The 12,461-nt window shown below is 36.0% G+C and overlaps 1 protein-coding gene across 2 annotated transcripts; it reads right to left on the bottom strand.

Moving 5' to 3' along the window:
- Positions 1-325: 325 nt before the first annotated feature.
- Positions 326-10,468, bottom strand: UBE2B (ubiquitin conjugating enzyme E2 B). Of its 2 annotated transcripts, none has more exons than XM_051978187.1 (6): positions 10,355-10,468; positions 5,902-5,982; positions 4,393-4,418; positions 2,020-2,109; positions 1,492-1,580; positions 326-771 (listed from the first exon to the last, which is right to left on the bottom strand). In XM_051978187.1, the coding sequence occupies exons 1-6, from the start codon at positions 10,396-10,398 to the stop codon at positions 643-645; spliced, it is 459 nt and encodes a 152-aa protein (XP_051834147.1). In that variant the 5' UTR covers positions 10,399-10,468; the 3' UTR covers positions 326-642. The 2 variants fall into 2 exon arrangements, with proteins under 2 accessions (XP_051834147.1, XP_051834148.1); XM_051978188.1 differs by lacking the exon at positions 10,355-10,468 and adding an exon at positions 6,986-7,011.
- Positions 10,469-12,461: the final 1,993 nt, after the last annotated feature.

Here is a 12,461-nt window from a genome sequence, read left to right on the forward strand (position 1 = left end):
TATTCAGAATTGGGGCATGAAATTATTATGGATATTCAGTCGAAGAAGCACACATTTGATTATGTTTCCTGACAGACTATTGAGAGGATGTTATTATTCCCCTGAAATTGGGGAGATAAAACAAATATAAATGACTGGAGAGAGATACTTATGCATCAATCCTTCCTAGTCAGATAAGGAAATAAGTGACAAAAGTCTCTTGCACTGAAGTTATGTATTTAACAGTTTTACATGTAATATTTATATATAAAAAACTTTTAAGTGCTTTTCTCCAATTTAAAAATCTAAAGAATTCAAAAATAAGGCATTCAATATTTGAAAAAAGTACAGATTTACAAAATGTGTATATTCTGTCATGAAAACTTCACACCAACATTATACACTTGGAAAAAAAATACAAACAGGATATATTACAAATTTATGTAGCAATAACTTAGTTCATACCATGCAATAAAAAGTACATTAATCAAGATACACAAGCTTTTAAAGGTTCTAAACTGAAGGGCTTTTTTTTCTTTTTTGCAGACACATTAGGTATGCAAATCCTTAAAACCTGTGGCACTTAAAATTTCTGGTAGCCTTTCTACTGAGAGGTAAATTATACACAACAATGATGATGAGGATGAACAGAGCAGTTGTCTATTATGAATCATTCCAGCTTTGTTCAACAATAGCTGAAACTCTTTTCTCATATTCTCGTTTGTTTTCCTGATAAAGCTGCGCTGCCTGGCTATTGGCAGGACTGTTGGGATTAGGTTCATCCAGAAGAGACTGAAATAGAGAAGAGAGGAAAAGTATACCTATTTAATACTTGAAATAAGAGTATGTGATGACACAAAACAACAGAAATCATTCAGGAGGAATAATTATTGATATTAGTGCAATCTTTAGCTACAAGCTACTTGACTCTAATGACAGTATCCTGACAATGAACTTAACACTTTAAAAGCAAATAACTATCAACCATGTTTTGAAATAATAGTTCAAAGACAATCAGAAAAATACCCAGCACTTTCCAGGAACCAAGAAACAATAAGCTAATCTGACTATGAAATAGATTGTTATGATTTAGCAACCAGCATTTTAATGGCTGTTTGAATGGTGTTACTTTTCAAACATCTGGTGGTGAATCTTTTCTATTTGCTTCATATAACAAAAAGTATAGTACTGCAGAGGGGGTAAAATAGGTAGGAAGAAAATGCTGAACATAAAGGAGAGAGGGGTGTGTGTGTTATATGTGTACGTGTGCTTACAAGTAAAATTGGAGGGGCAATATGTTAAAAACCAGAGAATTACCAACCCGTGCAATCTCCCCTCCCTTTTACTTACTCATATCCCAAGATTCTTACTCTTTTCCCTAACACACCCTTAAATAAATAGAACTCTACATTCTCTTTGTCACCAGGAATATCCTTACTGGGATTCTTCACCAAGATTTCTTAACTTAAAAAATCTGATTTACAGTTTCAAGTAAGAAAGACAAGAACTTACCTGAATTGATGTTAAAATAGAGGACACATCATACGTTGGACTCCAACGATTCTGGAGGATATCTAAACATATGCTACCATCGGCATAGACTGCAAATATAATATTGAAGTCAATAACAGTCTATCTTGTTATATATTTCAAGAATTCCCAGAAATCTTCCCCACACATAATAAGGTTCTGAGAAGCCCTCTTGCAATGATTTTTCCAAGACTTCTCGACTCCACTGGAAGATAACTCACCAAAAAATAAAAAAATAAAAAAAAAAAATACCACCAGGAAGAAGAGTTATTTTAATTAGATGTCACTATGAGAGGGTTTGACTAATCTTTATGGTACCTTCCACCACTAAGTTTACACCTATGATCATTAAAACTATGTTAGTATTTCAAACTATGGACATGGAGATTAAAAAGGCTATGGCAAAAATAGCTAAGCACTTAAGTGCTTTTTTTATGAAATGTGACAATTCAAAGAGCTTAAATTCATCCTCTTCAGTATTTACAATATCTAATAAAGATAGCCACTTACCATTTGGATGAAACATCTTTGATAAGAACCTAACAGTGGGAGGTTTATTCGGATACTCTTCTGAGAATTCTATTACTAGTTTAAAGGTACCTAAGAGAGAAGAAAACAAAGCCAATAAAACAATCAGGACAATTATGAGTAATCATTTGGCACCTTTTCCCTAATGATACAAACATATATTTGCCTATTTTAGCTTGATAATAAAAGGTAGTATTCACCTACTCAAACCTTACTCATAGCCATATTAAGTGTTTATGCTATGATTCTGAGGTGGAAATAAGCTAGGAGTGCCAACATATATTCATTTATCTATGTTCCACTTTATTATTCAATAATAGATGATTCAGGCATAAGTAGATAAAATGTCCGTCTAGTTGAGGAGGGCAGCAAGAGGTTATGCAAAAAAGTGATGGATCTGAAGTCAGAAAGCCCGATTTACTTATTACTTGTGTGACTTTTGACGTTTCCTAATTTCTATGGGCCTCAATTTCCTCATTTAAGTCTATGAGCTTAACTATGGGCTTCAATTTTTTAAGATGGCAAAATGGTTGTAGGGAGGAATTGTTTAGCTACTCTATCACCTCAATTAGAATGCTAATATTAAGTATACAAGTCACACATCAAACTACACAAAGAATATTCAGCATTTTCTCCCAATTTCCTTACAGAGGAAGCTTTGGTATTGTGAAGAGAGAGTCTGCTTTTGAGCCAGGAACCTAGGTTCAAGTCATATCTCTGATGATTGTGAGATCCTGTGGCAAGTAAATTAACCTTAGGGTTTTACAAACTCTAAAACTAAATGTTCCAGAGAAGATGGTGATAGCCACAGGTAAAAGAAGTTCCTTTTGAATTCTTAAAAACTAAAATAATGCCTTGTACATAATGAACCATTTAAAAATGTTTATTGAAATAAATTGAACTTTACAAAATTAAGTAATTTTTTGATCACAGAAAATACTATAGAAATAACCTCACCTAAAACTTTCCAAATTATAAACTTATATGCTTGTTAGAAAGCATCCAGTAAATTTGGACATATTTCATAAAATCAAAATCAACATATATTTTTAATCCAGCTGAGATTGCTGAGATCTAATAGACAAACTTCATGCTTTTTTCCTTACTTTCATTAATTAAATACCTCCTGGTTTATTCAAAAGTCTAATGAACTTTGGTTTTAATCTATTCTGACATTAGAGAAACTCTTATTTAGGGACTATTTTAGAAAATCTTTACTGGATTAAAATACTTGATATTATATCATTTTGAACAGCATCAGATTTCCTTCTTTGTTTTACAATTTGAGATTTTTCTAGCATGCAAGAGTCACAGGCAAAAATCAGTTACTTCAAATTTGCATTCAGTAGGGAATTCAAACAGTATGAAGAAAATAAATTTTATAGACAGGAACTGGCATACATGACTGCTCAATGGAGATAAAACATTAACTATCTTATTAAAGGACTACACACTTTTGATTGAGAAACAGCATGGCTTGATTGACAGAGGTTCATCTTTGGATTCAAGAACTGAGTTCCAATTCTAATTTTGATCCATATTTGCTGTGTGACCACTGGCTAATAACTTAACACCTCACCATATTCAGACAACTCTGTGAGACTATTACAACTGTTACTGCACCAGTGAAAGGAGTTTCTACAAATGGAATTCATGATAGTGATAAAAATCACACATTTAGATCCAAACATTGTATTTAAAAATTCTGATGACCAAAAGAAACGATTATTTTAAATAGTTCAATTTAAGAAAGATGTAATTTTAAGGACAATCCCAAGAACTGGCTTTAAAAAATCAATTCAATTAATCCAATTAAACAGTTTCAGTTACTTTTGTATTATTCTACTTCTTTGTGAAAATAATCTAACTTGTATGCAAAAGAGAATGAAAAATGTTTACCATCACTTAGGAGTGGGGAAATTCTAGTGATGTTGTAAACTATTGTACATGAAGTTACTGGCAGCAATGTTTAAAACAACTCCTGTTTAACACCATACCAATATAGTCACAGAGCCTAAAAGCATGACCAACCTCCTGATGTTTATCTCATAGACATCTCCAGTACATTACAAACCATCTAAATATAAACTATTCTCAACATGGTTCCTGTCTCTAAGTTTACTGTCCAATATATCTAACTGCCCTAGCAATAAACTAGGGCACTAAAGTTTATTCAAGCTCCAGAAGAGAATCCTTTGTGAGCTATCAATTCCCAAAGCCTACAATTTTTTGTTTACTTTAAAAATGGTTTGCAACAACAGGAAAAGGTAAGGTGTTAATATGCAAACTTGCTACATAAAAATTATCTTTCTTCTTTATTGAGTTAGCAAAGAAAAGATCATCAGGACCACTTACCATCCTCAAAGGGTGTGCCTTCTGGCCTGAAAGATTTAAAAAAAAAAAATTCCAATTAACATAAGCTCTTCAATATACTCTCTTAAGATGGGAACCAAATTTAGAATAACCCTAAGCCAATTTATCCTGATTTCTAGGAGATGTAATATTTCCTACCATAAGTGTAGCTAGCTAGGTGGAGATGTAGATAGTGTGGTGGGCGGGCCTAATGTTTCATTTACCAGAATTTGATTCTTGTTTCAGACACATACTAGCTATGTGATCCTGGGCAATTCACTTAACCCTGTTTGCCTCAGTTTCCTCATCTGTAAAATGAACTGGTGAAGAAAATGGTAAACCACTCTAGTATCTGCCAAGAAATGGGGTCAGGAAAAGTTGGACGCAACTAACAACAACAAAGCATTAGTCCAGTAAAAAAATGAGATTAAGTTCAATGTGGTGAGTCACTTTGTCTTTTTTCTCTTGCTCCTAAAACTTTTCTGTTTTTTTAACAACAATTTAACCTTTCCCAAGAGGTTTAAAATACATAATATGTACAAAGTACATTAAAGATTTTAATGCAAATAGTTACTGTGATGCATTAAATGTAAGTTTATCATTCTAATCTCAATCAGACTTCTCAAAATTCATTCTAAAGCAAAGGAAAAACTTTCTGGGGGGATCCCATTTTAAAAATAATCAGTAAAAGTTAAATCTTTTTATAATTAGAATTTAAATCCTAAGAAGAAATGGAATAAAGAAAGAAAACTCAACAAAAAGGAGGAATTGTAAATGTAAGGAGGAAAAAATTTACAATTTAACATGTAGTTAGTGAGGTCAAGAATTCATTTTCCACTTTTATTTACATAAGCCTTTACAGAGTATTTGCATTTACTATATTAACATATTAAGTTAATACTTTCCCCACACACACACAAAGGCTGAAATGAATTCTGGCTTGACATAAAAGTTTATCAGTTTTTTCTTTTACTATTCTACTGAACATCTAACTGGTATGCTCTTCCAAGCACATGAAACCAGAATTAAATTTATGGAAAATACCAAAAGCACAGATGAAATAATTTTTATAATCCCTTTATAAAAATTCTGGTAGAAATTTCTTAACTTTTAGACTTGGAGGATTCACATTGCTACCTTCAACTTTTTTCATGAGAATTTAACTTTCAATATTCCAAAAGATCCATGATTTTACCCATATAGATTATTTCCTCAATAGATACAGATCCCAATTTTCTATAGTAACTGATCTTTATGGTTTAAAAAAAAAAAATTATCCAGTGACCAACATTCTGGTGATTGGTTCCTTTGTACTTAGCTGCGTCTTTAAACCACAAACAGAAGGTTAGTTTGATAGGATGACCTAACTTGCATTTCACTAGTTTACTTTTTTAGAGTTGAAGGTGAACTCTCTGTACTACAATGTGGTTTTACTAAGAATATTTGCCAAATATTTTACTTTAGTGCTCAAAGGATGATGAAGCCTATTATTTATTAGTACTTGCTACTTACCCAAATATAACTGCATTCCACTGCATGATGTTGTTTTCAGATGGCGCACCGCTGACACCCACAGGTGGGTCTTCTTGCAATCTAAGCATTAAAGAAACACAAGCAAAAAAATTGATTATCAAAACTATTAAGGCGTCCCACCAAAGCAAACAAGTTCACTGTTCCATATAGTTTTTTAGAAACTCTAATTTATGGTATTTTAAACTAGATGTATCTCCATGTCTTTGCTGAAAGGACAAGGCTTCTTTCTTTTCAACCCCTGAATGAAAAAAATCTAGAAGAATCTGCTGCCTTTTAAAAGTTATTTAGCACTTCAGGTTCTATGGAATTTTATAGGATTTAAGATTAATGATTTTTCCCTAGGTGATATAAGATGGTGTTCTCTTAAGAACTTAGCATATAGCAGCATTAACTGAACAACCCAACTGCCAAGGTAATTCTGATCATCGGATCATACTACTTAGGGCCAGAAGTCACCTAAGTCAATCCCTTTAATTTATGGTGAAGAAACTGAGGCCCACAGAATTAAATAACTTGCCCAAGATCACAGAAAGTAAAGAGCAAAGCTGACATTCAAATCTACGTTTTGACACCCAATCCAGTACTCTTTCCATTATACCACTCTCCCATTATACATTTTTATATTCCCGCTCAAAATATATAACAACATACATTTTTATCCTGGTCCTTGCTACCCTGCAACATGGAGGATAGCATTTAATTACAATTACAAATAGCTCAACTATATCTATTGGAGGGAGTTAGTGGCAGAACGAATAGAGCACTGGGCCTGGAGTCTGGAAACCCTGCATTCAATATTCATCCTCAGACACTCAGTCTCTAAGTCACTGTGTGACTCTAGGTAAATCACTTAATCTCTGGTCTGTCCTCAATGTAAAAAGGAGGTATCAATAACACTTACCTCCCAAGGTTGTTGTGAGGATGACATATTTGGAAAATGTTTGGCTTAATGCCTGGCACAAGTATATAAAAATGCTAGTTATATTATTATTAGCATATCAATTTACTAATAAACATCTTATTTTTATTTGGTTTATTTCAGGAGAAGGAGATGCCAATTTACTTGAGGATCATGCTGGAAATTGAGATTTTCTAGTCCTGAGGTATCAAATGTGCAGCCCACAACACTCCCCAGCTGGAACCAGATTAAAATATTATTGGGAAATATTTAACAAAATGAATGAAAATACAACAGACAATATCATATTTTAAAACCAAATCTATATACAGCCCATAAGGAACATTCCATATCTATAGATTATTGAATCCCCTTCCTATTAGAGTTTCACACATTAATCTAGTCCAAGCTCATTCACAGATGAGGAACCTGAAGCTTGGAAAGTTTGAGTAACTAGACTTAACTATAATCAAAAATAAGTTATTAGCAGAAACTATAAGAATAACTTCCAAAATGCAGCTAGGTCTATTTTTTATGATTCTTAATCTTTTCTTCAAACTCTAGAGTCAAAGCTATGCCTTAAAAGGTACTGACAAAACATTAAGAGTTCTTGAGAGTGAATGTGTCAGAATTAAGACTAACAACCCAACCAGACATATAACCTTCCTCAGGGTCAAGTTCTCTCAGTATTCAGCTGCTTTCCTATTATAAGCTTGCATAGTTTATTGGCTGACAATCTCCTATATTTGATTAGGCAGAAAGCAGGATTGGCAAGTGCAAAAAGCCAAATAACTAAATTAGATGACAGGGTAACAATGATTATTTTTTTCCTCTGAATATAATACTTTATAAAAAAGCTATCTTATGAGTTCATAACTCAAAGGCTATTTTGCCAATAATGGTACAAAATAAAGAGTTGTAAACAGTAAATATTAGTCTCATTATTAGTTATGACTTTGTGACCACTATGATTCTAAATGAACTGCTCCACAGAACTGCAACAAATGGAATGGGTGATATTTATAAGACTTTATGGATTACAAATCTGTTCATATTCGCATATTTCATTTGATCCCTTAAAACTATCAGACACTGTAAATAATGCAACTCCATTACTCTACAATTAGTAGTCAGGGAAATTGAGGGACAAATTAAGTGCCTCAACAAAGGTCACACAGTCTAGTGAAAGGATTCAAACAGCTAATATTTAAAGGGTAGATTCAATTTCTCAGCAAGGTGTGGCAAGAGTGAAGTTCCTGAAGAAGCAAGTCAAAGCTCAGAACAATGAAAGTACCCCAGGATATCAATGTCTGGGACCAACAGGGATCAATGAAAAATAAAGACAGAGCAATTACAGGAAGCTGAAATTTTCATATACAAGTAGTGCATATTCATCTCCTAAAACTGACACTTTGCAACTCACTACCCTCCCCTTAGGGATAAATAACATAGCCACTTTAGCCCATCAATGAACAAAGTTGCAGGATTGATAGATCTTCCACAGTGGCCACAACTTCTTGTTAATTAACCCAAGTATGCTTCTAAACATACAAATTTTTTTTTACCATTTAGAAATGTATTTGTTGCCAGAGTTAACCTGTATCCTAAGCAAAATTTTAAAAAAGATAAATTGTATCTGGAACCCAAATTGGAAATCTATTACTTAGGTAATTCTCAGAAAAATTAACCAGACAGTGAAATATCTGAGCCATAAGAGTATTTTAAAGATGTTAAAAAAAAAAAAAATCAAAAGGTGAATACATATGACTCTTATAATTCTAGAAAATGCTTCTTGTGTGTTACCTTCCATTAACAGGAAAAAGACAACTAGGAAAAAAAAAAATTATGGCGTCAACAACCATCTTTGCCCTTTATTCAGGTAATCTTATTTTAAAGGCTTCAATGCAGAGCTATAAAAGCTATAAAATTTTACATACAAAAAAAAATTATTGCAAATTATACAATACTTTGCACATAAGTATTTTGTTTTTCTGCTATTTCCCCCTCCCCCCTTGTTTAGTAAGGGTTCAAACCACATTGCATTTAAGCAGAATCATACCAATTTCCCTTGAAGAAAAGGTATCCACCATAACAGCTCAGTTTGAATTAAAAGACACAACTGGTTCATACTTCAGGAAAAAGATCTCTCAAGCACCTTTCCTGAGTACTTTAAAAGAGCATGGTGAGAGCATTCTAATTTTTAATAAAAACTTTTTGACGACCAAGGCAGGTTTCCCTAGAACAAAGTCATTCCAAACACTTCTCATTAAGAAAAAAATTAAAATGTTGAGGAAAAGATAGGTTCAGTAAGATATTTTCTCACCATTTATATTCTTATGTGTCTTCAAAGTCATTTATTTAAAAAACAAAAACTACTTTGTCAAAATTTCATCCTCAAAAGATAAAAATCCTAAAAATGCACCATAGCAGACCCAGGTGCTTTTCTTGTCATTTTCAGTATTGGCAAAAAGGGAATTTCTTCAAACCTTAAAAGTTACTAATTCAAAGATTTATCCAACATTCTTCCTGGTAACTAAGGGGGATAGCAAGAGAGAATGAATTGATATCAGCCACTAATCCCTAACTAGTTTTAGTAGGGTTGCAACTGGATGTTTGGACTGGCTCAGCACCCAAAGTTATTTTTGTTTTTGCTTTCTTTTTCTGGGGGGAGGGAATGGAAAGGGGGAAGGGAAAGAGGAAGCGAATTAGTCCCAAGCTTCCCCCTATTTTACACCCTCACTGAAGGGGTAAGGGTTATTCAAGGTCCCCTCCCAAACTGGAGAAGGGGTGTGGGATTCAATTACAAAAACACAGAATTTAGATTCCGGTTGGGGGAAGGGAAACCTCCTCAAGGGAAGAGGACACCCCGCTAGGGCATACAAAAACAAATGAAACAGAGGGAGGGTGGAGGTGGGTGAAAGACGTATACCCCTCACTTTTCCAAATCTGGAGGTGTTACCAGAGACTCGCTTCATTAAAATAATAAATGAAACCTAGGCAGGCAAAGAAAGTCAGCGCTTCCCCTTCCCCCTGTCTCCCTCTGCTCTTCCCCAAACTGGGCTACAAATATGAGGGTGTCCTATCTCCTTCCTCTATTACAAAAACAAACGAAAAGACAGGCCCCTCGGTTCCCCAAATACGGGGGTATCGTGCCGGACCTCCCCCCCCTCCTCCTGACGGGGACGGAGAAGTAAGCGAAACTGGAGGCCTGTGCGGTCCTCTACCCCCACCCCCACTCCCACCCTCAATTTCGCCTACGAAAGGGGAGAAAATTGGAATTCCCTTGGCCCGGAACTGAAGGACCACAGAGTGCAGCGAGCTCCGATCAGGAGCCGCCTCAAACCCCGGCCCTACCCCCAGCCCCAATCCGGGATCTTAAGATAGGCCAAGCCGCGTCGCGGAGCTAAAAGGAAGGTGCTCTGCGGCCTGGCCTGCCGGAATTGGTCTCTAATCTCCTCTTCTGCCCAAAGACTTCGGGGAAGAGAGAAAGACAGCCGGAAAAATAGGACGGGGACATCTGCTGGGGGCAGTTACCGCTTGAAGTCCCGCATGAGCCTCCTTCTGGCCGGGGTCGACATGATCCCCCCGCTCCCCCGCGGTCTGTGTGAGAGAAAAGAGTCCCGAGCTCCCCACCCCCCACCCCCCCGGCCGTAGCACTCAGGAGTACCGCCACCGCCAAAGCTTCACAAACAACCCGCAATGACTTCTTCATCCGCTGCACAAAAGATCCCTCCGCCCTCCGCCTGTACCACTATGTCGACTTTGTAGGAGGGGGAGTAGAGGGAGGAGTCTGAACGAATTCTACGTCTTTCATCAGATAAATATCGAGCCTTTACTGTAGTAGTATTTATATAAATAGTATTTCTTAAATTCACTTAATTTCCTAAGCACAGTGAGTAGCTGAAAGAGTATCACAACTAATACTTTGATTGTTCCCCCTTGATACAATCTTAGACTCGTCCAAGTGGGGAGGAGTCGGAGATGCGGGCGGGGGTGATGCAGCCAGCTCCTGAGATTTCAGGCTAGAGGAAGGACAATGACGTCAAATCACGTGACACTCGGTGATGTTGTCAACAATTCAGATGAGATGGGGGAGGGAACAAGACCACGTGGCCCTGTGACGCAGGCAGAACTGTTTCTGGGGCGGGACTGGAACGGTGAAGTTGCGAAGAGAGTTTGGCCAGTTTTCCCTGGCGATGGAAGGAGCTTCTCTTTAGGGATCTTCCTAGTCACCTACTAGGAACCACGACTGTTGACCTTGCTGGAAGCCAGGAGTCAGCAGAACATTACCTGGTGGGAGTGAAGGCTTGCATTTCTTTTTTGCCTTCTTCCTTCAAGATCTGGAGACTTCGTCGCGGGCACTACTTCTCTTGGCTACCTCGCAGGCCTTGTTTGAGCGTCTTTGAGAATTCATTCAACTCACTGTTCTATGGCTAGTTTGGTGATAGAGACCGCAATTTTAGCTAGGTTGACTAGTTTTCAGAAGATAGATGCGTACCTGCCGTGGTCCAAAGATTGTTTAAAAACCTTTTAAATTGTGCCAATATAATTCGAGGCTTAAATCCCCCTGTCTCTGCCCCACCTAGCAGGCCAGAACTAAAATTCAGTTCGCAAGCTATTGAAATGTTACTTTGATGAGAGTATTACTCACCCGGAGAGTGGTAGTGGAGAGAAAGAGTTTTTATTGATGGGCAACAACAAATGGTCTCTCTCTCACACACAAAAAAAATTAAAAATCCATATGTGCACAGACATCTATTCTGAACTGCACTAAGGTTATTTTAGAGTTAACGTTAGGGAGGTGTGTGTGTGTGTGTGTGTGTGTGTGTGTGTGTGTGTGTGTGCGCGCGCGCGCGCAAAATCACAATGTTTTTTCTTACATCCATTTCATTTGAGGATTTGTATCAGAATTCGTGGGTTTTTTTCTATAAGAAATCCTTGATTCTGCTCTGAAAACAGAAGATTGGAATTTGATATAATGTTGGCCTCGTGTTTTTCATTTGTTCAAGACTGGTTATTAGTGAGTACTATGTGCAAGGCACATGCTAAGTGCTGGAAGAGATGCAAAGATAAGTTCCTTGTGAGATACAAATGTGTCCCACTAGAATTCTCAATCTATCAGGAGCCTGTAAGTGATAAATGATATCAATACACCCAGAAATATGTTGCTATTTTGTACAGATTTTTAGCAAAGTGAAGGAAATTACTATCGGATAGGTTCAGTGATGAGTATATTCTCTAGATTCTTTGAGGAATGTATAAAAAGTGAAACTGAGATCCAGACTTCATGATCTCTACTGAAAGAAAATAAAAATCTTAAGTATCTTCCGCTCCCTTCAGTCCTCCTCTAATAAATTGAGAGCTATGGTAATATTATAGCAAAGCATTGCCCAAGTCACTGATCCCATTACTCCTCTTAAAAGTACTTTCAGCAAATTGGTAATTACCTTCTTAGTATTTGTTTATAGCATTCTTTATACATATTATGTATTTTGTAATAACCATCCTGTATATTTAAATCACTTAACAATTCAACAAACTTGTATCAAGTGACTATGTTAGTACTTATATAAAGCCAAAAGGATACAAAGTATAAATGAGACACACTGTCTAATTTATAACGGACAACATGACATTTTGA

This window comes from Antechinus flavipes, chromosome 2 (genome assembly GCF_016432865.1).
Source record: "Antechinus flavipes isolate AdamAnt ecotype Samford, QLD, Australia chromosome 2, AdamAnt_v2, whole genome shotgun sequence".
Lineage (NCBI taxonomy): Eukaryota > Metazoa > Chordata > Mammalia > Dasyuromorphia > Dasyuridae > Antechinus > Antechinus flavipes.